A 23,753-nucleotide genomic window follows, 5' to 3' on the forward strand; every position below is an offset into this window, starting at 1 on the left:
GCACCTGAATATATTCTTCACATATTCCACCATCAAACTTTAACGCACGAGTGGTGACCATGAATAGCAAAATTCTGCAGATTACTGGCCACAAGTACTCACATCACAATCCCAATAGTGCAAGGAATGCACCATCTCACTTACAACATACTAGTCTTGCAAATGCAGGTGCACAGAAAAGATGGAACTGTGAACAATTTGATATGACAGAAAATCATAATGATTGATGAGTATCAATTTTCAACATGATGTGCTGATTACACAATTTGTGATTACGGGTGATAAAAACCAGCCTCAAAATTGTGCCATACAAGGAAGGCACTTCATTAAACAGTGAAGGGCATCAGGATCAGTGTCTCAACTTTGCATACATGTTGATGAAGCTGAAGTACACAGATAGTAGCAAGGTCAAATCAAGTTCTCTTCTATAAATGCCCAAAATGAGCCTTTCAAAAGCCTTGAAAATTTGTGGCAGCATTGCCTCACTTTCGAAAATGAACCATCCTCCAATACAACATGCAAGATAGCTTCACTCTTCGCTGGGTTGTTTGATGGTGTGCTCAAAGCCTGGCAATCACTGCCTCAACTTCACTCGGTGAATACAAATGATAGGTGGGTGCCACTTTTGCAATATCAACATTATTTGGAGTAACCTGTTAAAAAACAATTAAGCCATACGGCATCCAGTTTCAACTTCTCACGCATCATACGTACAAAAAAGGCATCATAACTTTTTGGCCATAGAAATAAATAGAGCACCTTACGTCATTAACCCAGTTACATGCATGTCATACCTTTTCCTCCATCACTTGCTTCAAGGTTGACAGAGCTAATGTCTCTGCTTCTTCGAGTGTCATGTCCTGGCGAAAAGAAGATAAACACCTAAAGTTAAAACCTCTTGAAATGACTTGCAAAATCCAAGAGAGAACTTCATTTGCCTAAGCTTGGCAGAATGAATGCTTGACACAAATAAATTTCTGTCCTAACAACGTTTCGTAATTAGTCCATACAAGCATCAACTGCCAAAGTAAATTTTGCAGCCAATAGGTCTATACATTTTTCAAAATGCAAAGAACTTTCATAGAAATAAAAAGTGAAAGATTGATGGTACACCAAATGCATCAATAATGAACGCCCAAAGGCATTGAAAACTCAAAAGCCTTTGGACTATCTATAAAAGAAAGTTGTGGTGTTACTACATATGCATGTCTCTGACATATAATCTCTTCTTTCATTTTCCTTAGTAGACCCCAGCGCCCCGCACGTGTTTTCTTATCAATGACACAAGTTAACTATCTGTCCTGACTTTAATTTCAGCCATTGCACAAATAGCAATCTCCTCGCTGCAAAAGCAGCAACACTCTTACACACTGTCTCTCCTTTTTATCATATGAGGAAGAGCTTTGAAAAACATAACACCTTTGAATAATGCTCTTGCAGAGATGTATCAGCACCCTCTGAGCCTGATCCTATTGCCTTTCCATTGCATTGCCAAAATGTGCCTGACGGATCAGTGTGGTACCTACACAAAGACCAGGCAGCATAAGCACAGTAATTACAGCAGCGGACCCAACAGGTCAGTCACTTCAAGAAACTAACACCGATTACCTGAGAATCAGCATACACTATACAATCTTTTCACAACAGTATGTAGGTTAGAAAAGGATTAAAACATCACAACATAGTACTAAAAACCATACTGAGATAAAAACCATTTAAAACACAGAATAATTTAAAAATCCGACAACCTGAAAGAAGGCCAGTAGTGATGACTTTAATTGAAATAGGAACAGCTCGACTTTAAATTCATTAACAACACAAAGTAAGACTATAACGCGCAACCTCCTTGAGAATGAAAAACCTAGTCATGTGGTTGTCATTCACGCTGTGTGTGTGTGCACAAACATACATTGCATACATACATGTAACTATAATATATATATATTTTTTTTTATTTATTTTTTTTTTTTTATTTTATGTATGTATATAGACAGATAAACGTGTATATGTATGCTATACATAATAGCAATACACATGCATACCTATATTCGTCCAACACATACACACATGTATATAATTTTAACTAAATATTTATTTTTTATTTTTTTATTTATATATTTCACGAAACTTGTTTTGCTTTTTTTAACCTTAAAACGAAATGTTTCAAAACCACGAAACGTTTCATGTCACCTTGGTATGCTTACCCAAGTAATATTTGGAATTCGATAAAAGGATTGTATCCAAGCATTGAGAAAAAACAAGGAGTATTGAAACTTCAAGGAAGAAATTTGCAATAAACCATCAAGGTATTGCTATAATCCAGATGTCGAATGCACGCCGCCGCCAAAAGAGAATAGACAAGATCTAGCTATAGACAAATCATAACCCTATTATCCCCCATTCAATCATTAGAAGGGTATTTGCCTATGTACTACACAAATGGCATGTCCAGCATCTCGTATCTGATGCTCCGCAGATCGTACCTGACACTCATCCAAACTCACACATGTACACGTGTGTGTCTACTCTTGATGATGTCCATGTCACAATTTGATGCGGACAGAGCTGTACGGACAGGCTGACGTGGCAGAGTGCCACATGGCAGCAATACGGAACTCCGCTTTTCACGCTGACCGTGCTCACGTGGCAAAATGTACGGATTTCCGCGTTATACGCTGGCTGTTGACGTGGCCTGGCTGTACGGATTTCCGCAATTGGCGTTGGTGCTTTTGACAAGTTTTGAAGACCAGTTGCTTTTGGGATTGAATTGCTTTTGAGTTTCATGCTTTTGGGGCTTTGCTTTTAGCACCCCCTTGTAATCTTTATAAGTGACCCAAGAGGGCTAACTTCTCAGAGCATCTAGACGCAGAGTCTGAGAGCGAGCACATGCGGGAAGTTGTACTTTGCTCACAGATTAATATAAAAGAAATACCGAAAGGGGCGCCACTCTTTGGGGCCAATCTCTCTAGGCACGGAACTACACTGGCCCGTGTCGACTCTCTCCCTTGAATTGTGAATTGTTTTTTTAAAGTGAAGCTTTCATGTGTCACGACAAAATCTAGACTTGGGGTGTCCAAATTTGTTACACTGGTATCAGAGCACGGCTGATTCTCTTCTACTGGGAAATCCGATCCCTTTTCTCGCGACACCTATGGATTCCGAAAAGAATCAATCGACCTCTTCTACAACCACTGAGGCGAGAGGAGGCAATACGGTAAATTCAAGCGACTTAGCAGAAGATGAGTACGGCCACCTCGGCCTACACAGTATGAACTTTTGGAGATGCAACGTCGACAACAAGTTGACGAGTGCACAAAGCAAATGATTTCGTTTGCTAAAGATCCCCAGTTTGCAAAATTTTTGACCCAGCAATCCATGGCTGAAGTGCATACTCAATGGTAGAAAGCCACCGAACCACCAATCAAACCGGCAATCAACAAACCTCCTACTCCGAAGAGGTGGTCCAAACCCAGATCAATCAGCTTTTGGACACGAAGAAGCAATTGAAGAAGCGATTGAAGAAGCGAAAGAACAAGAATGACTATCCCGGTTACTTGGGCCGTTAATCCTCTTTTGCATCTGCAAGACAGAAGAATCGTGTGCGATTTGAAGGACTACCCAATTCTTCTTTCTCTTCTTTTGACGGTTCTTCTAGCTCTTCCTCTTCCGACTCGAGTGCAAAGGACAGAAAGGGCAAGAAGCGAAGCAAAAAGCAAAGCTTTGGAAAGAACAAGAAAAAGGCAAAGAAGATCATATTCCGACTAGTTTTTGATAGTTCAACGAAGGAGTCATCCTCTGACAGTTCGGACTCCGACGGTCACATGTTTTATGCGAAGAAGAAGCACTTTTACAAAGCCAACCAATACGATTTCCTCGAAGATAAGAGCAAGAAGACAAAAGAATTTAACGAGTGTGGACAACCAAGAAAATTTGAATCCTTTTCTCGATTCCGAGATGCTCTGAGGGCTTTGGCCTTCATTCAGTAGTTTGACGTAGCCTTCTCTAGAGGGCATTAGTCAGAGCACTCCAAGATTAGGAGGGCTGCATCGTTTTTAAAGGGAAATGCTCAAACATGGTGGTCCACTCTTCTTCCAAGGAAAGAAGCCCCGGTCAAGTGGTTGAAGTTGAAACGGCTCTTTATTTCTTCTTCGTTGACTTAAGAGTACGAACGAGATGTAAGAACCGCTTGGAACCATCTTCGGATGACCAAGGGTGATTCTTTGGACGCATATTGCGGGAGGTTTTCGGATTCTTTTTTACCAACCTCTTCGTTTAAGGTCACCTTTAAAGAACAGATTGAGCGGTTTTGTTGCGGCCTCCCTACAGAGATCCGAGATTACTGATGAGCGCGAAGCTGTGTGTGCAAGTGATAGAGAACGAGGAGATGTGCAGGAGCTATGGCTTACAGAGGAGGCACTTGCCTGCAGAAGTGGAGCGCTAGCAGATCGAAGTTGCAGAGAGAGAGAGAGCGCTACACAATAGTTGAGGGAAATAAGTGAGTGAGCCGAAATTGGGCTCACATTCCCTTTATTAAAAGTATAGGACCAATTTTAAAGTTAGTGGCCAAGTTCAATGTGAACTTGGCCAAAGGTTAAAAACCTTTAAATCTATACACAAAAGGGGGCCATTTGGGCCTTTAACCCAACAACCTCCCACTTAAAGGCATAAATGGCGCCTTTAAGCTACGTGACTCCCACCATCTGTATGCATAGCTCATGATGTGCTTTGGGTAAGCACTTAGTGAGAGCATCTGCTAGATTTTGTGATGTATGGACCTTAACCTAATAAGGCCATCCTTAAGCACTTCTCGAATGAAGTGGTACCGCATCAATATGCTTTGTGCGTGCATGAAATATGGCATTCTTTGCCAGACATATGGCACTCTGGCTATCACAACCAAGCATAGGTGCCTTGTCGGGCAAACCAAACTCGTTGCATAGACGTGCAAACCAAATGGCTTCTTTGGAAGCCTCAGTGGCTGAAATATATTCAGCCTCTGTAGCAGACAATGCAACGATCTTTTGCAATCTAGAACACCATGAAACAGCACCTCCTGCAAGAGTAAACACATAGCCACTTGTGGATTTCTATGTATCCACATCACCAGCCATGTCAGAGTCACAAAATCCCTTCAACTTCAATGGTCCTTTACCATAGCAGAGGCATTTGTTTTTAGTCCCTTTCAAGTACCTCATAATGGACTTCACTGCATCCCAATGCAACCTGCCTGGATTAGCCATAAACCGGCTCACAACTCCCACTGCATGGGCTATGTTAGGCCTAGTAGCAACCATAGCATACATAAGTGAACCACAAGCTGAAAGCGTAAGGCACACTTTGCATGTCATTGGCTTCTTCCTTTGACTTGGGGCAATCATTCTTTGAGATTTTGACATATGGCTGTAATGGCACACCAAGAGGCTTTGCTTCAGTCATGTTAAATCTGTCCAGCACCTTTTCAATGTACTTTTCTTGCAACAAATACAATATGCGCTGGTCCCTTTGCCTTGTAACACGCACTCCAAGTATATGTTCAGCTGCCCCAAGGTCTTTCATTGAAAATGCAGATTTCAGCTACCCTTTAAGAGCATCAATAGTGCTTCTTTTCTTTACAGCTATCAACATATCATCCACATAGAGCACAAGAATGATAGGGCTGCCATCCTCATCACGTTTGGTATACAAACAATGGTCTGCATGGCTTCTTCTGTAACCATGTTTAAGCATGAAGCGATGAAACTTCTTGTACCATTGTCTACACAAGCTTCTATTGAGCATACATACCAAATCTTCCTTGCCAGGAATAACAAAACCCTCGGGTTGCTTCATGTAAAGCTCTTCCTCCACATCACCATGCAAGAAAGCGGTATGTACATCCATTTGGTCCATTTCCAAATCAAGAGCAACCACTATGGCAAACAATACACGCAAAGTGGTCATCTTCACAACAGGAGAGAACATTTCCTGAAAGTCTATGCCCTTGGTTTGAACATATCCCTTTGCAACTAGCCTTGCCTTATACTTGGGTTTTGCATCAACAGTCTTGATTTTATCACCCATTTGTTAGGAATAGCCTTCCTTCCTTTGGGCAATTCAACCAAATCCCAAGTATGATTAGTATGCAAAGCTTTAATCTCTTCCTGCATAGCAAGCTCCCACTTGTCGTTGTGCTCACATGTCTTTGCCTCTTTATACGTAAGAGGCTCTCCCTCATCTGTCAGCATAATGTAATGCAAAGAGGAATCATATCTACTCACGGACCGTCTTGGACGAGTAGACCGCCTCACCCAATGATCCACATTATCCGGCAATGGGTTTACATCAGGTGGCATGAGAAAATCATCAACAATGGACTGTTGTACATCATTTTCAGCACCATTTTCAGCTTTGTTTCGTGGCTGCAAATGCCCTTCAGGAGCCTCAATTTGCTGCCCAACATCTTCTGGCTCAAACACCACTGGATCATCTACATTTTCAGCCATATGTGGTGCATCCTGAGGGTCAAGAATAGGCCTAACAGGTGGCTGATCATGCTGAAATTTGACCCTTTTATGGTCATGCTTTGAGGCACAATTGTTTTGAAGCAACCTTGCCTCATTAAAAACAACATCCCGGCTACGTATAACCCTTTTGAGCTGAGGTAACCAAATCCTGTAACCCATTTCGCCTTCTTCACCATATCCCATGAAAAGGCCTTTAATGGACTTGGCATCTAGTTTACTCCACAACTCAAGTCTAGCATGCACAAAAGCCTCGCAACCAAAAATGCGTAAGTAATCATATGAAGCAGGTTTGCCAGACCAAACCTCTTCAGGGATGTCACCTTTCAAAGACATGTGAGGGGATCGATTGCATATATGGACTGCAGTTTTCAAAGCTTCTCCCCAAAATCCAAGAGAGAGATTAGCTGTGGACAGCATGCATCTCACCCTCTCACAAAGTGTCCTATAAAATCTTTCAGCCACACCATTAGAAGAGGGGCTGTATGGCATAGTAAGCTCCCTCTTAATGCTCAAATTTTCACAAAATTTGTTAAATTCAGCACTTGTGAACTCCCCCCCATTGTCCGTGCACAAGCATTTTAGCTTTCTACCTGTTTGGGTGGTCACAAATGCATGAGCAAAGGCTTCATCCTTAGATTTAAGCAAATAAACCCAAATTTTCCTAGAATGATCATCAACAAAGGAGACAAAATAACATGCACCTCCCATAGACTTAGGAGGCATGCTACATACATTAGAATGTACAAGATCAAGCACACAAGATTGACGAGAGTCACCGGAGTAATAAGAACGCTTTACTTGCTTGCCATATTGACATTCATTACAAAAATCAAGCTTTGTGCCTTTAGCATCACGCTTGTCCAAAGTACAAAGCTTAGAAAGGCCCTTTTGGCTCATATGGCCAAGCCTCTTGTGCCACAACTCCATGTGAGTTAATTTCAACCAATGCAATAAACTTGCCCAACACGGCCTTTCCATGCATGCAGTAAAGTGTCCCTTTCTTTGTGCCCTTTACAATCAGCCTTGATTCTTAGTCATTTTTATGATCCTCTCTCAAACAAGATGCTGTAACCATGCATATCCATGTGACCAACAGAAAGCAGACTCTACTTGATTCCCGGCACATATCTAACGTCATGCAAGACAAGTTCATTTGTGCCATCTATGGAGAGATACACAATGCCGATCCCCTCAATGGAACATGCCTGATTGTTTCCAAGGTATACATGGCCATGCTTGCCTGCATCAAAAGTAGAGAAACACTCCTTGATAGAAGTCACATGAAATGAAGCACCGGAATCAACTATCCAAGTCTGGGATAATGCATCATTGACAGTCAACAAAGCATCAATAAGATCACTCTTAGTGATCTGCATGTCCTGTGAATGAACATTAAGAGAGGCATCAAGGTCATAAGCATCATCATCTGACAAAGTGGCACACAAGATGTCCTCTACATCTGACAGCTCTTCAATGACAACACTAGAAACCACATTGGCCTTCTCTTTGTTCTTTGAGCTATCCTGTGCATCTGTCTTGACTTCCTTCTTCTCTTTCTTTTTGTCTCCCCCATTCTTTTTCCGTTCTAACTCGGCTTTGTAGTACCTGTAATCGGGTTTCTTGTGACCTTTCCTGCCACACTGATAGCAAGTCACATCACCCTTACCTTTGCTGGCATCTCCCCTTTCCTTACTCTTACTCTTACTCCTTTGTGCATAGACATTCTTCTTCTCTGTCCTGCCTCTAACCATGTTGGCAGAGTTGCCTCCCTCTCCACTTGCTTTCCTCCTGATTTCCTCATTCAAGATAGAACCCCTAATACCATCAAAAGTCAAATTGGGGTTATTCGACAATGAAACTACCAATGTTTCCCATGAGTCAGGTAAGGTCATAAGCAAGAAGATAGCTTTCAGCTTATCATCAAAAGGAGGCAAACCCGAATCCTGTAACTGCGACAAAGTACTTGCGAACAACGACAAGTGCTTTGCAACGCTCTTGGACTCATCTAGTTGCATGCCAACAAGTTTTAGCATCAAATGCACTTGGTTGACAGGCGTTGTATTCTCATACATCGCCTTTAACTTCTTCCACACATCAAAAGCAGTTGTGAGACCTTTCAAATCAATGACTGTCTCATCGATCATGGCCATTTTAATGTATGTAACTACCTTCCTGTTCAGGCTAACCCATGCTTCATCCGTCATATTCTTCAAGTGCCCTTTCACAATCCTTAAGGAATAGGATTCCCTGGATAATGTCTTTCCAAAGGTCGAAACCTGTTCCATCGAACCTCCTAATCTCGAAGAGATTCTTCATATCCGAAGAAAATGAAGCCATAGTTACACGAATTAGAGGGCTACAACGCTGAAATTTTGGGCAAAATGCACCAAAACCGGAGTATAGCCTCACAAAAGTGTGCACTACAGCTCCAAATGGTCACAAGAGCAATTTGGGGTAAAATGAGTCGATTTAGGCACAAAAAAAAATTTCTGAAATTTATGTGCAGGATATTTCAGCAAGTGAATTTGTACTCAAAAACAACAATTTTAGTTGTTTTTAGTCTCACAAAACATACATAAGGCAAATGCACAACCTTTAAAAGCATGTATGAGCAAAAGCCCCAATTTGTAGCATCAAATTGCACAAAATTGAGCCACAAATGGTCATACATAGCCAAAACTTGTCAAATGTGCGTAGATTGCATCAATTTGCACTTTCCCCAATCTAGACGCATCAAAAATACACTTGCAAAAACTTGCGCAAATCTGAAATTTTCTGAAAACACCTGTTTTGGAACCTGTTTTTCGGCAATTCTTTGTTTTCGGGTGGCAGGCACCTAGCAAAGATGTTCCCACACCTTAATACATGATTTGCAAAACTTGTATTTTGTTGTCATAACCTATAATTTGCTGATTTTGACCTAATTTCAGCCTGTTTTAGGTCAATTTGACTTGCCGGGTGCCCTCTAGTGTCCGAGGACGTGTCCTTTGGCGATGAAATTACAAAACCTCACGTGAAAGTTGACCTCCTTGGCTGAAAATCAGCGTTTGCAAGTTTGGGAGCACACCCTAATTTGGCTCTAATACCAGTTGATGAGCACGAAGCGGTGTGTGCAAGTGATAGAGCACAAGGAGATGTGTAGGAGTTGTGGCTTGCAAAGGAGGCACTTGCCTGCAGAAGTGGGGAGCTAGCAAATCGAAGTTAGAGAGAGAGAGAGAGAGAGAGAGAGAGAGAGAGAGAGAGAGAGAGAGAGCGCTACACGATAGTTGAGGGGAATAAGTGAGTGAGCCGAAATTGAGCTCACATTCCCTTTATTAAAAGTATAGGACCACTTTTAAAGTTAGTGGCCAAGTTCAATGTGAACTTGGCCAAAGGTTAATAACCTTTAAAACTATACACAAAAGGGGGCCATTTGGGCCTTTAACCCAACAGATTACTGCCTTGAACAAAAGTCTTAGTCCATACAACAACTAATGGGACATGCGAAACGGGGATTCTCGATACATTTAGGGAATTTAACTTACCCCACTGATGAAATTTTGACTCAAAGGACCAGACAGACCTCGAATAATGATAATAGAAAGAAAAAGAACCCCCATGAAAAGAAAGATACACCACCCCGATTGACTCTTAGAGAGAGGGATAACTATCTCAAAGAGGGGGAGTGTTTTGGGTGCCGGGAACAAGGACACATCTCCGCAAAGTGCCCCAAAAAGGCACAACGAGGACAGACTGAAGATAGGCAAAAGAGTTCTAGAGCAACGAAGGAACGTGGCAGAAAAGGCAAGATGAAAGCAGGAACGTACCAGATTGCATGGGAACCGACCCAAGCCAGATGGATGAAAGTACAGAACTTTGCGGCGCATGGAGCAAAGTGAACGATCAGGAAGCCCTTATTTTTTTTTATGGAGCCAAGGCCAACTTCATTTCACCTGAATAGGCGGCGCGGTTCAAGATTACGACTGACAGGATGGGGCCACCGGCGGAGGCAGTTCTAGCGACGCCTAGACGAGATGTAGCCATTACGCATGTCATTGGCAAATTTCATTTGCATTGTCAAGGGTATTTAGGGCACGAGGACTTTTACATCATGTCTTTGGAAGGGTGTGACGTCCTCCTAGGAATCCCTTGTACCATAAGAACAACGTCGTGGTCGACTATCGGGCCAAGAAAGTGACTTTGACAAATGAGAAGGGCAGAAAAATTGTACTAGATGTAAAATGGAAGGGCAAATCCGTCCCTATTGTATCGGCTTCGGCCATTTTAAAATTAATGAAATCCAATCTTTTTGTTTACTCAATCTATTTGAAAGAATGAAATGATGAACATCGAAAGAACATGTATGAACTAGACAAAGAACGACTAGATTTTCTGCACACACATGCTAACTATTTCTTGGAAGGCCTGTCGGGCGAGTTACCCCCATCTCGTTCTGAGAACCATACTATTGATCTGATTCCCGGAACCACACCACCGAACCGGCTACCTTATCGTGTTAGCCGAGCTCAGAATGAAGAAATCATGAACCACGTGAAAGACGCCCTTGAAAAGGGTCTCATCCAGCAGAGTACTTCACCCTACTATTCTTCGGTTTTACTAGTACTATAAAAAAGAGGGATCTTGGAGGATGTGCATTGACTATAGAGCTCTCAATAAAATCACTGTCAAGAACACATTTTCGATTCCAACGATCGATTATATTCTTGACGGACTTCAGGGATCCTCTTGTTTCACCAAGGTTGATTTGAAAAGCGGATATCATCAGGTCAAAATCACTCCAGGAGATGTCTATAAGACAGCCTTTCAGACAAGCTTTGGTTTATACAAATTTTTGGTGATGCCTTTTGGACTTACCAATGCTCCAGCGACTTTCAACCGAATGATGGATAGGATTTTCCGAGAGCATCAATCTTTACTGGGCACTTTCTTTGATGATATTAAAGTTTTCTCCAAGGATGAAGCAGACCATCGACACGATCTGCTACAGGTCTTTCACGCATTGCGTGATCACAAATTAGTTATCAATGCCAAAAAGAGCGAGTTTTTCTTGCCAGAGATACATTTTCTAGGACACATCGTCTCAGCAACAGGAGTATAGATGGACCCGGCCAAGATTAAGACTATCCGTGATTGGCCAAACTTGAAGGAAGTTTGCATAGGTAGCTTCGCCTTTGCGCTTATTGACTCTAAAAGCATGGTTACAGGGGATGGAGGGGACGGGGCTTAGGGCAAGGGACGGCCGTAACCGAGTCGGGGACGGTATTGGACGGCTGGGAACGGATGGCTAAGCACATGCCAGGAGGGAACGCAGGCTATCGTACCAGGGAGGGTAGGGGACGGCCATATTTTTTACAATTCGAATTTTTAGCCGTTTGAAACGGTCAACAGGGCAGCCCGACGTCTTTTTTTGGGGGGAGGCTATAAAAGCACCCCTGGGTCTCTCAAGGCTCAAGCTCTTGTTGGCAATTGCTCAAGGCTCAAGCCTCTCCTCTCTGCGGTCTACCTTCGGCAAGCTCTACCCTTGAGTCTCGACTCTCTCTACCCTTGAGTCTCTCTACCACTCTCTCCCTCTTCTACCCTCTCAACTTTGAAGCTCTCCTCTACTCTCTCTCCACCATCATATCATCTCAAGCTAACTCCACTTCTCAAGCTGGCTCTTCTCGAAGGAGGCCTGCTGTGCAAACATGGTCGTGGTGGGATGAAGTCAACTCTACCGCGTGTGGTCAAGGTGGCACTGCAAGACCATGGACATGCAAGCTATGCCCGTACAAGAGAACGAGTGGTGCAAACATGAACCCGGTCATGAGGTGAAGTTTTGCCCTCGAGTATCTCCCGAGAAGAGGTTGGAGCTTTTTGAGAAGCTCACGGTGTATGAGGTCGAGGAAGCGGCCAAGAGGGGCCGTTTTATTGCCGTTCATCCCTCCGCCACGGCGACACCGTGAGAGCAAAGTCAAGCCAACCTTGGCTCCACCTCTCAAGCGTTCCAAGACAAATGCATCTACATCGGGGGCTTCCATGCGCACCCTCAACGAAAATTGGAATCCTAAATTGAAGGAAGAGGTGGATAGGTCGGTTGCCCGATTCTTCTTCCACGACCACATTGCCTTCCATGCTTCGCGGTGAGTTTCCCTTGTGACTTATGGCATATGCACATTGGAATCTCGCATTTTGTATTTCATTATGGGGACTCGACTCTGGACCCATACTAACACAACATGCTCTCTTTTGTGTGGAAAGGTCTCCATACTTTCAAAGCATGGTTACGAAAATAGGGGAATATGGCCCCTCTTAGTGCCACCTTCATCGGGAGGGGCTTCGCACCACCCTCCTTGATAAAGAGAAGCTTGTCGTGGAGCAAACGGAGCAAGCAACAAAGGATTTGTGGGAGACCAATGGCGTCTCTCTCCTTGTAGATGGATGGAGCGATACCCGCAAGCCGTCCATCCACAGAGTGGTGGCCTACTCTCGGGGGGAGATGTACTTTGTGGAGTCACATAATGCATCCGACGATGGCAAGGCCGTAGAGATGCTTGCTGCGGAGTGGACAAGCACCATAGAGATCATCGGCCCGGAGGATGTCCTTTGTATGGTTTTGTATGGTTGCAGATGGAGAGGCGTCAAATAGGGCAGCCGGGGCTATCATTGAGAGCATGTATCCCAGTATCCATGTCACATTTTGCATGGTGTATTCCCCCAACAACCTCCTCAAGGACATAGGGAGCTTATCATGGATTTCACCCACCATTAGTGACGCCTTTCAAATGGTCTCATTTGTGCTCAACCATCAAAAAGTGCGCCCTGAGTTCTCAAAGAGGAGCCACTTGTCCTTGCTCAAATATTCAGAGACAAGATTTGCATTAAATTGGCTTATGCTAGGCCACTTGTCTACATGTGGCGGAGCCTTAAGGGGCCTCTTTCTCATTGATGAGTTCCACGCCATACCAGAGTCTACATCAGCAACAGGATTGAAATGCCGAGAATGGGCCGACGATGCCGCTTAGTGGGAGGAGGTGAAGACTCTTAATGCCATGGTCAAGCCTATTCTACACCTACTTCGAGTTGTGGATAGCTTGCAGCCATGCATCGGCAAAGTCTACAAAGCCATGGATCGGATGATAGAGACACTTGAGAAGCTTGTGCCTGACCCTATTCAGTATGCGGAGATTCGTGGCTTGTGTGAGTCGAGGTGGAATGGATACTACTCTCCACTTCATGCGGCAGCTTATGTGCTTGACCCCGAGTTTCAAGGAAGGCGTCAAGAGACCGACAAGGAAGTGAGCAAAGGATGGCGGCTTGCATTGGAGCGCCTTGAGCCTAGCAGTGACACTAGGCGCAAGATTAGGGATGAGCTACTCAACTACCAGCAAAAGAAGGGCTCCTATGGATGTGTAGATGCACAAGTTGTGTCACGAGCGTGTGACTACTATCTATCCTTTTTGTTGATTTCTTTCTTATTATTTATTTACTTTCACTTTTTGGAAACACCCCTCGGGAAATCTAACTGCCTTGCATTGCATAGCTAGTGTGGAACTGTCCAGAGGGAGTCCAGGCCTGAGGGCAAGAGAGCACTAAGGTTGGACAAAGACTATGGTTAGCCAAAGGGGGTCATTGACTAGCCAAAGTGGAATCCTTTGCTACAGAGGCTACATTTCAGTTCTGGGTGTGGCTGCAGTGTACACAGGGGGTCGGATGACCTAGAAAGATACAATGGCAGCATCTTGTAAAATTTAGGGAACTGCTATTTTGGGACCTGAAAATGTGTTTGCGTCATTACCTCCGGAATGACAAGGAGAACATTTTCTTAATCTGCCGTGAAGTCAATTGGGCGACCGGTTGGGAGATTTTTAGGCGGCAACCCCGAAACGGGAAAATGCTTGTAAATGTGCCAAGTGGCACCTTCTGGTGCACTTTCCTCATGCAACAAGAAGTGGCGCCGAATTTTAAGCTGGGAGAGGCTCATTTTCAGATTTTGTCACAGGTTAAGAGCTATGGAGTGCTTGCTTTCCCTCTTATGTACAGTGCGGTGCCAGGAGTGATGCCCTGCACGCTACGCACTACCCTCTCTCTCCTCTATGGCAGTATGTTATGCCCCTCTAGTGGGCTTTTCAATTGACCAATGTACACTTGTGTGGGTTCATGTGCGATTGCCGAGGCAAGAGCCTCTTGCACAGGTATTGGATTAGCTAGCGGCTAATCCCCCGCAAGTACATGTGAATTCGGAGAGGTTTCACGCCAAAAATCTCGTCCGATTCAAAGGGCAAGTAGCCCTACAGGTGCGGGAGCTCAAGGACTTGCTACAAATGCGACTGGCACGCGAAACGGAGCCCGAAACAGTAAATTACAGCCTGCTGTGTATTTTTGCAGGTTTAGGGTTTTGGCCCTAAACGGACCCTAATACCCCCAAGAGGTTCGGGGACGTGAGGGGACCGCTGTACAAATGATCTGGCGCATTTTCGGGGCTAAAAACAGAGAATTCAGCGTGCTGCAGATTCTCGCCAGGTTTTGCAAAGTGCCCATATGCGTCGGGAAAGTCGTTCAATGCGTGGGAATACTGACTGTGAAGGGTCCTAGTACAGTTATGCTGCCGAAATCGGGCCAGAACAGTTGAAATTCAGCCAAGCTTGTGCAAGGCAGCTTATAGGGAACCACAGCATTTATCCCCTCTTTTAAGCAATAAAGAAATACCGAAAGGGGCGCCTAAGTTAGAGGCCAATCTGGTGTCGGTCTTCTCATACAGGTGCAATCTAGCAGCCTGTATCCCTCTCCCCTTCGTTGTGTCTTGAAAGTACAGGTAGAATAGACGACTAATAATGGGTGAAAGCTAAATCAAGGTTTGAAGTAAAGTCTACCGCCCTTTTTGGATTGAACAGGCCGGTTTCAAGTTGACCGCAGCAAGATTGGCTCAGTTTTGTGGTGGGAGGACTATGGAGGAGATGGCCCACATTTGCAGCGCTTGGCTGTTCGTGTCCTTAACCAAGCATATACCACTAGTTGCTTGGAGCAACTATGGAGTGTGTACAGCCACATTGCCTATAAGAAGAGGAATCGCATTGGGGTCCAGAGGGCCAATGATTTGTTGTTTGTGAGCGCTAACTTGCGCATGCTTGCCAAGAGCGTCACACACAAGGCAGATCCCTTCACTGAGTGAGAGATGGCACAAGAAAATCCATCTATGGCCGAGACACTTTTGAAGGAGCTAGAGGAGGACTGCGAGCCTCAATGCGAGCCTCGAGAAGCCTCATATGTCGCTAACGACCTCGACTACGATGATGATATGGAGATTCAGCAGGCGAGCACTTCCGGAGTTTGATGATCATTGATCACTCTAGAGTCTACAGTCTACTCCTCTAGAGTCTACCTAGCCCTTTGTACTTTTTGTTATCCTTGAGGCTTGTCCTTTTTGAGCCCTTCTGGCATGCACTTTTTATTTTGTATCCATCGATGTTTTATTAGCACATTTGTGCCTATATGACTCATGCTTTTTGGTCTATTTAGTGTAAATTTGTGGTCAAAGTGATGCTCTATGTGTGTGGCATGTGTGAAGGTCAAAAAATGCCAAAAAAAACTCTTCTTTTTTTTTTGCCGTTTCGACCCCCGTTCCTGATTCCTGACTTTTGTTGTCCCGTCCCCGGCCCCGTCCTCGTCCTAGACCCACCGTCCCATGTAACTATGTCAGAAAGGCGTCCTTTCTCGAGAGGACCGACAGAGGTGACTGCATGTCAGACACTTAAGGGAAAACTGACTGCTGGACCAATGTTGGCTTTGCTAAACTTGCAAAAACCATTCGAAGTTTATTGTGATGCTTGTGGTCGTCATCTAGGAGCGGTCTTGATGCAAGAAGGCCATGTGATTGCTTATGAAAGCAGAATGTTTTCAAGGCCAAAATTGGTAGCACACATTCATGAGAAAAAGCTATTGGCAATTATCCATGCTCTTACTGAATGGCGACATTACCTACTCGGAGCCGATTTCACGGTTTTTATTGATTGTCAGAGTTTACGCTATTTCTTCTCATAGAAGCATCTTTCAGAAAAGCAAATGCGGTGGGCTAACATCTTGTCACAATTTCACTTCCAGATTGTCCATGTCCAAGGACAGAAAAACTTAGTGACAGATGCATTGTCTCGGAAGCCCCTTGTCTTGGCTATTTCTACGATCCATCATAGAAGCTTCAAGGATATGGTTGATCAATACGCCACCGATCCGGATTTTTCCGATGTGTTTACTCGGATACAGAATGGAGAGATAGTACCAGGATATTCCATACGAGATGGCTACTTGATGAGGAAAACAAGGTTGTGTATTACACAGTCGTTGAGAGAAAAGATTTTGATTGAGTGCAAGTTTTACGGGTCACCACGGCATTGACACCACCTTGAGAGGTGTGTAGCGTTATTTCTTTTGGCCGAGACTCAACAAGCATATGGACGAATTTGTTCGTCGCAATTGTTTAGTATGCCAGAAGGTCAAGTTTGACAGGCATAAGGCACACGGATTACTACAGCCTTTACCCATTCCCAGCTGCCCTTGGGAAAGTATTGCAATGGATTTCATCTTTGATCTCCCATGGACACAGAGTGAGCACGATGGCATTTGGACTGTCATTAACAGATTTAGCAAACAAGCTCACTTCATTCTAGTGAAGAAAACATTCATGCCGGACCATTTAGCGAGATTGTTCATTGCACAGAAAATTCGATTACATGGCATGCCTGAGACGACAGTCTCCCACAGAGATCCTCGATTCACGAGTTTGTTTTGGAGGGCTATTTGGGAGAACATTGACACACGGTCGCAGTTCTCGTCTTCATTCTACCCGCACACAGATTGGGCAATCTGAGATTCCACACTCAATTGTTCTGGAATTATTAAAGTCTTACATCTCTCATCAGAAGACTCAATGGGAAATTTTTTTGCCTTTGGTGGAATTTGCATACAACAACACGGTTCACTCTTCGACGTGGAAGGCGCCATTTGAGATAATTGAAGGTACTCCGAAGGTTCCACCGTTTTTTAGCACTAAAGACAAGATTTTTGAAGCCGACTAGTACACGAGGGACTTAGACACTGCTTTTGTCAAGGTCCGCGAGGCATTAGAGAAATCTCAAGAACGACATAAGAAGGCAGCACATTGACATCGACGAGATTTAAAATTAAAAGAAGACGATTAGGTGTTCTTATGTTTTGAGAAGGCACGCCTAAGGAAACGAAAGGGAAAGGAGCGGCTTTTTCCAAAGCTTGGCATGAGGTATTAAGGCCCTTTCTAGATTAAAGAAAAGATAAATGACGTCTCCTTTCGACTCAAGCTACCCGATACTTGGAAGATTCACAATGCATTCCATGTGAGACTCTTGAAACCTTTTAAAGGTGAGGTGTCAGTTAATGGGGAGCCTGATGAGCAACCCGAAGTGGAAGAGAGCGAGGAGATACTCGTTCCTGAACAAATTTTGGCACACAAGGAAAGAAAGATGAAAGGTAAAATGATTCAGCGGTTCTTGATTAAATTCAAGAACTATCCGGCATTAGATGTGAAGTGGATGGAGGAGGAGGACCTAGCTCAAATTTTGAAACTTTACCTTGAAGCATTCAGTTTAGCATCGTCTACTCCGATAGATCCCCGAACTCAGCAAGGTTGAATCTGGTGCAGATGGATTGCACAAGAGAGGAGTCACTTTGTTGCTTTGTCAACAGATTACGTCGATTGAATAAGGCCACTGATGTATGGGCTGACAGTATTCTGCTATATGACTTTATTCCCGAAATTGAATATGATAGATTTGTACTCTCTCAAATGACTTGTTTAGGTGTAGGAACTGAAAGACGAAATGACTGCAACATTTCGGTCTCATAAATCTCTATAGACATGATCACAATAAGGATTAGTTAATCCGGCATCAATGAGGTCCGGGATGGATCTAAATGCGATTATTAAATACGTTGCTGGCAGTCATGGTATGAGATTTGGAATGAATTTTTTCTTTGAGTTGATTTGCCATGTGATGTCCTATGATATCGTGTGATATCCTGTGATGTGACTATCATCTTTGTACAAGTACTAGATGTGTCGTGTCTAGTGCGTCGGTACGCAGAGTCACTGTCTACTGAGATAGTTTATGGCCTCTGTCCGTTTTGTAGGCATAATCAAGGGCGATTACAATTCTTTCAAGAGGGGGATATGTCACAACTGATGACGTGGCAGCCTCTAATGACACGGACAGAGCTGTACAGACAGGCTGACGTGGCAGACTGTACGGACTTTTGCGTTTTACGTTGGCTGCTGACGTGGCCTGGCTGTACAGATTTCCGAGATTGGTGTTGGTGCTTTTGACAACTTTTGAAGACTAGTTGCTTTTGCGATTAAATTGCTTTTGAGTTTCATGCTTTTGGGGCTCTGCTTTTAGCACCCCTTGTAATCTTTATAAGTGACAAAAGGGGGCTCACTTCTCAAAGCATCTGGATGCAAAGTTTGAGAGCGATCACCCGCAAGAAGTTGTACTTTGCTCACTGATTAATATAAAGGAAATACCGAAAGGAGCGCTAGTCTTCGGGGCCAATCTCTCTTGGCACAGAACTACGTCGGGCCGTGTCGACTCTCTCTTTAATTGCGAATTGTTTTTTTTAAGTGAATCTCTCATGTGTCGCGACAAAATCTAGACTTGGGGTATACAAGTTTGTTACAATCCAAATAAGATGGCTATTGGAACGCCGATGCATCCACTGTCTACTCGTAAGAGAACAACTGCAATGTGGATCAACAACGCCCTTGTTGGTTAACCCCAGACAAGTACCTTTGCTACCCCAACTCAGATGGTGTGGACCACTACTTGTAGAGCAGGTATACAGCTCTACCAACGCCAATGTCTGGGAAGGTTGCAAGAAAGTCTATGCTGCCCTAGCAAGGTAAGAATGACAAGAGCCGCACGAGAAAAGGATGCCAAATACTCACCAACCTACCCCTTAGTGAAAAGGCACCTCCGGCCCCATATGGATTGGTCTCTCTCCTTCAACAGTAGGCTACCAATGCACCACCAAATCTGAGGTTGTAAAAGCTGATATGGCCACTGTCAATGTTGATGTGGCATACCATGCCAGATTGGACGTGAGTGGAGCCGAGCGGAACACGACGGCTCGCCCAAACTTCAACACAACAGCCTACAAAATGCAACGTAAATAGAGGGTGCTGATGTGGCCATGCTGACGTGGCACGTGTATGGGTTGATGATGTGGCTAATTAGACGCTTAGAAGTTGCTTTTGGTCATCGGTTACTGAAAGCAAAAGACCTTTTATTGCTTTTGCTCATCATTTTTTGATAGTGAGATGATTTATGTGCTTTTGAGCACTTTTAAAAACATCAATTATTTTTTTATTGCTTTTGGGGCCAAGTGCCTATAAAAGAAAGGCCAAGGTACCATTAATTCCCAGATTGTGTACATCAAGCTGACATTTATGAAGAATGCAAGATAAACCACTGTGGAGGCAGCTCTCTCTCTCTCTCTCTCTCTCTCTCTCTCTCTCTCTCTCTCTCTCTCTCTCTCTCTCTCCATAGGCGAGGGTAGCCCTGTGGGGGGGTGTCAAGTACAGCCCTCTCTCTCTCTCTCTCTCTCTCTCTCTCTCTCTCTCTCTCTCTCTCTCTCTCTCTCTCTCTCAGACGAACCCTACTCTCCCTCTGTGTCTCCCCATGGGTGAAGGCAGCCCTGTGGGGGGCATCAAGTACAGCCCTGCCCCTCGCCGAACCCACATCACCAGCAGCCTGCCCGTCGACACACTCAGTGCTGCCTGCAGTTCTACTGCGGCCTACCCCTGTCTCAGCACACTCAGCGTTTGCAGTTTGCGTTTATCTCGCCTCTGCCTGCAGTTTTCTCACCTCGACACAGTCAGATCTGTTCCACCGCGAGCACATTCTCAAGACTTCTGAGGTGCATGCCATTGAGCAGCTCGACACATTTCACTGGTTGTCATTTTGGCAGGCCTACAAGAGGCGGTTCACACAATGAAGTGATTGTTTGCGGACGGGTTTCTTGACCTGACACCATGTCCACCCCTGGCACACCAGCTCCCCGTCCACGAAAGAGCTTTCTTGCCGTGGCAGCCGCACCCAAGAAGGATCCTGCTGCACGTCAAGAAGCACGGATCTTGACCCTTGAGACCCAAATCCATGAGCTCATGGCAAAAAATATGGCTCTCAAGCTACGCTTGCAGAAGCTTGAGGAGAACGCGCAGGATATAGATAGTCAAGCTCTTCTTGCAAAAGCACGAGAAGTTGAAGCCTCCCTTACAGAGTCTGTCACATTGGTCCAAAAAGAAGTATACGAAGTTACACATGGCATCACAAAGAGGATCGACATTGAGCTACAAGCAACCCTTACGGAACGTCAGTTGCGGGAAACCCTCAGCTTTAAGGTTAGGATTGGGGGGCTCCCATCACCTTGGTGTACCGACGACACTCTTGAAGAAGCAATCATCAACCTTAATGAAATACTTCAACCAGTCAGCATCGAGCCCAACGCAGTCTCTTGGATCAATGATACAAATAGGCGCTTGCCACCCGGGCAATGCACCCTTACCCTCAAGGACAAAGAGGAGCGTCTGAAGCTATTACGCCAATCACGCTTCCTCGAGGGAACAAAGTTCTGGATTGCTGAGGAACTGACAACAAATCAACTCAAACTCAAAGGGAGCGAGCTCAAGAAGATGCACGATGCCCGCAAACAAGGCAAATGGGCAGTCTATCGAGATGGACGAGCTATCATCCAAGATTTTCGAACTTCTACGAAGACAGGGCCACAATTGGCTGAAGATACCCCTTAGGTTTCTCTCTCTCACTTTACCCCTCCTTATTCTCGTTTTATGTTAGTCTCCCAAAAGCTAGAATTTCCAGAATATACTTCACCCAACTGAGTTGTATCAATCATATGATGAGCCACTTCGTAAGGTTTTTCATTTGGTCCCATAGGTCATATCTGACCTCCAAGGACGATAATCAATCAATCAATCAATCTCTCTCTCTCTCTCTCTCTCTCTCTCTCTCTCTCTCTCTCTCTCTCTCTCTCTCTCTCTCTCTCTCTCTCTCTCAGAGTGTGTGTGTACGCGCGCGCATATGTGCAAGTTGTGCTGATTGTGGCTGCCCGAGACCCATGCGGTGGGTTGCACTACTTTTCAGGGCGGATTTGGAGCTTTGTTGTGGGAGATCCACGATTTGGTGCGCCCATGTTCAAGAGGAGGTTTGCTAACTTACTCGTCATCAAATTCGCCCTTTCCGCCGTATCAAATCCAAGGCATCCTTTCAAGTCGGATCGAAGATCTGTGCAAGCTTGTGGTTCTGATCTTTCACGACAAAGAGGAGTGTACGGCTGGTTGTTGCTGTTTTTCACCCTCTTGGAGCTGATTTGGTGCTGATTGTGACTGATTTGGAAAACCCTCTTCTCAACCTGTCGTGGCCTTATCGCATGCCCAAGTTTTCTTTAACCATGGAACGGGGTGAAGGTTCTAATATATACTCGGTCCAAGATGGAGGAGCTTGCCAATGATGGAGCAACACATGGAGGGGTAGGAAGACTGGTCATAGTTCTACTCTGGCATAGCACATCAACCAATCAAGATTCCTACTCTACCCACCTTTCAGCTCATTGGCAATTGAATAGCAATAACTACACCATTTGAACAGCGACTATGATGATAGTCTTCGACTCATAGTAGCTTGGAAGCTTTGTCTATAGCAAGTTCCAAAAGCCAAAGGATCCAACGAGACCAAAGCTGTGGAAACGTGTCAATGCTTCGAGTCAACCACTTATTATCCTCAATAGTAGGGGTCGACTTGCCTCTCTATAAGATTGAGTGTCTCCACTAAAGCACATTGCTTTGGAGGTGCAATTGTGGACTTTGTATGCCAAGCAAACATCCATGAGGAACCATATCAACAAGATGGATCTCGAATTTCCACATCATGCACCTGGATAGAGTAGATGTTATCTTGGTTTTATGATAAACAAGTATATAGACTATGCACATCACTCTCTTGTTTTTGTTAAACACGACATGCCTCATGTATCTGTTTCGCTTTGTTATTAGATTTCTGTAAATAATGGGTTTGCAATACGAATTGTTACTGCTTTGGAAATGTTTAGGGATACTAACTCTTTATGTTGACTTTTATCAGTGTATACCATCTGCTTGGTTTATTAGCGCTTGGTACTTCTGTCATTGAATTTGGTAAAAATGTTTCTTGTTCTTCTCTTGAATTTTGGGATTCTAACGAGTCCACCCTTATCCGACAAATCATGATTGATTTCAAGGATAATTTTCCTGATGATCTACCTCGTGGCTTGCCGCCTTCGAGAGAGTAGATCATGTCATTGAACTGGTGGCTCGTACTCAACCTTTTTCGAAGCAACCCTATCGATCATGGGATTCATTCGACCAAGTAAATCCCTGTGGGGAGCGTGTGTGTTGCTTTCTCGAAAGAAGGATAACACTATGCGCTTTTGCGTGGATTACAAGGGGTTGAATAAACTTACTATCAAGAATAAGTATCCGCTCTTGCGTATGGATGATCTGATAGATCGACTCCCTAGAGCGTTGTATTTTACGAAGATAGACCTGCGATCAAGCTATCTTCAAATACAATTCAAACTCGAAGATGTTCCCAAAACAGGTTTCCATACACCTTATGGTCACTATGAATTTTTTGTCTTACCCTTTGGCTTGACCAACGCTCCAACTACGATTCAGCACATGATGAATGATCTACTGAGACCATTTCTAGGCATCTTCATTGTTGTATTTCTTGATGACATCCTCATTTACAACCGGAGTTTGTCTGAGCATCTTGCGCGTATACACACTGTTCTCGAAGTACTAAGAATTTTTTTTCGAGAAAAAGATCCTTCTATGAGTTACTGAAACTGCCCATAAGGGCTACAACTGCCTCTTCAGGAGAGGGCTAAACAACCATGATGGGAGACTCTCCCAATGAAAAAACCAGCATATGTACAATGGGGCTAAATCAAGAAATGGGAGGAGGGAAAAGCCACACAGGTGGTCGGTAATGCCATCGGAGTACTCCCTGGACCATGGTGTAAAAAGGCCCACGACGCCAAAGTTGAAGGAAAGCCTCTCTGCGCTCCCGCATGTGGTCGGAGCTGCCCTGTAGTCCCTCAAGCTATCCTCTCATAGTATGGATCAGCTCTAGCCAAAAATCGCGAACAGTCTCTGCTAGTGGCACAGGACGAGCCTCAAAGATGCGGAAGCAA

At 44.3% G+C, this 23,753-nt stretch overlaps 1 protein-coding gene across 1 annotated transcript in view; it reads right to left on the bottom strand.

Moving 5' to 3' along the window:
* Window positions 1-204: 204 nt before the first annotated feature.
* LOC147433513 (proteasome subunit alpha type-5) overlaps window positions 205-23,753 on the bottom strand; it is a 49,409-nt gene continuing 25,860 nt past the window's right edge. Inside the window, exons 7-9 of the mRNA XM_086490193.1 lie at window positions 1,420-1,522; window positions 795-860; window positions 205-653 (exon numbers count right to left, since the gene is read on the bottom strand). Coding sequence (XP_086346319.1) covers window positions 561-653; window positions 795-860; window positions 1,420-1,522 — 262 coding nt within the window. The 3' untranslated portion in view covers window positions 205-560. The remainder of the gene's footprint in view (window positions 654-794; window positions 861-1,419; window positions 1,523-23,753) is intronic.

The sequence above is a fragment of the Adiantum capillus-veneris genome, chromosome 19 (genome assembly GCF_014529385.1).
Source record: "Adiantum capillus-veneris isolate H3 chromosome 19, ASM1452938v2, whole genome shotgun sequence".
NCBI lineage: Eukaryota > Viridiplantae > Streptophyta > Polypodiopsida > Polypodiales > Pteridaceae > Adiantum > Adiantum capillus-veneris.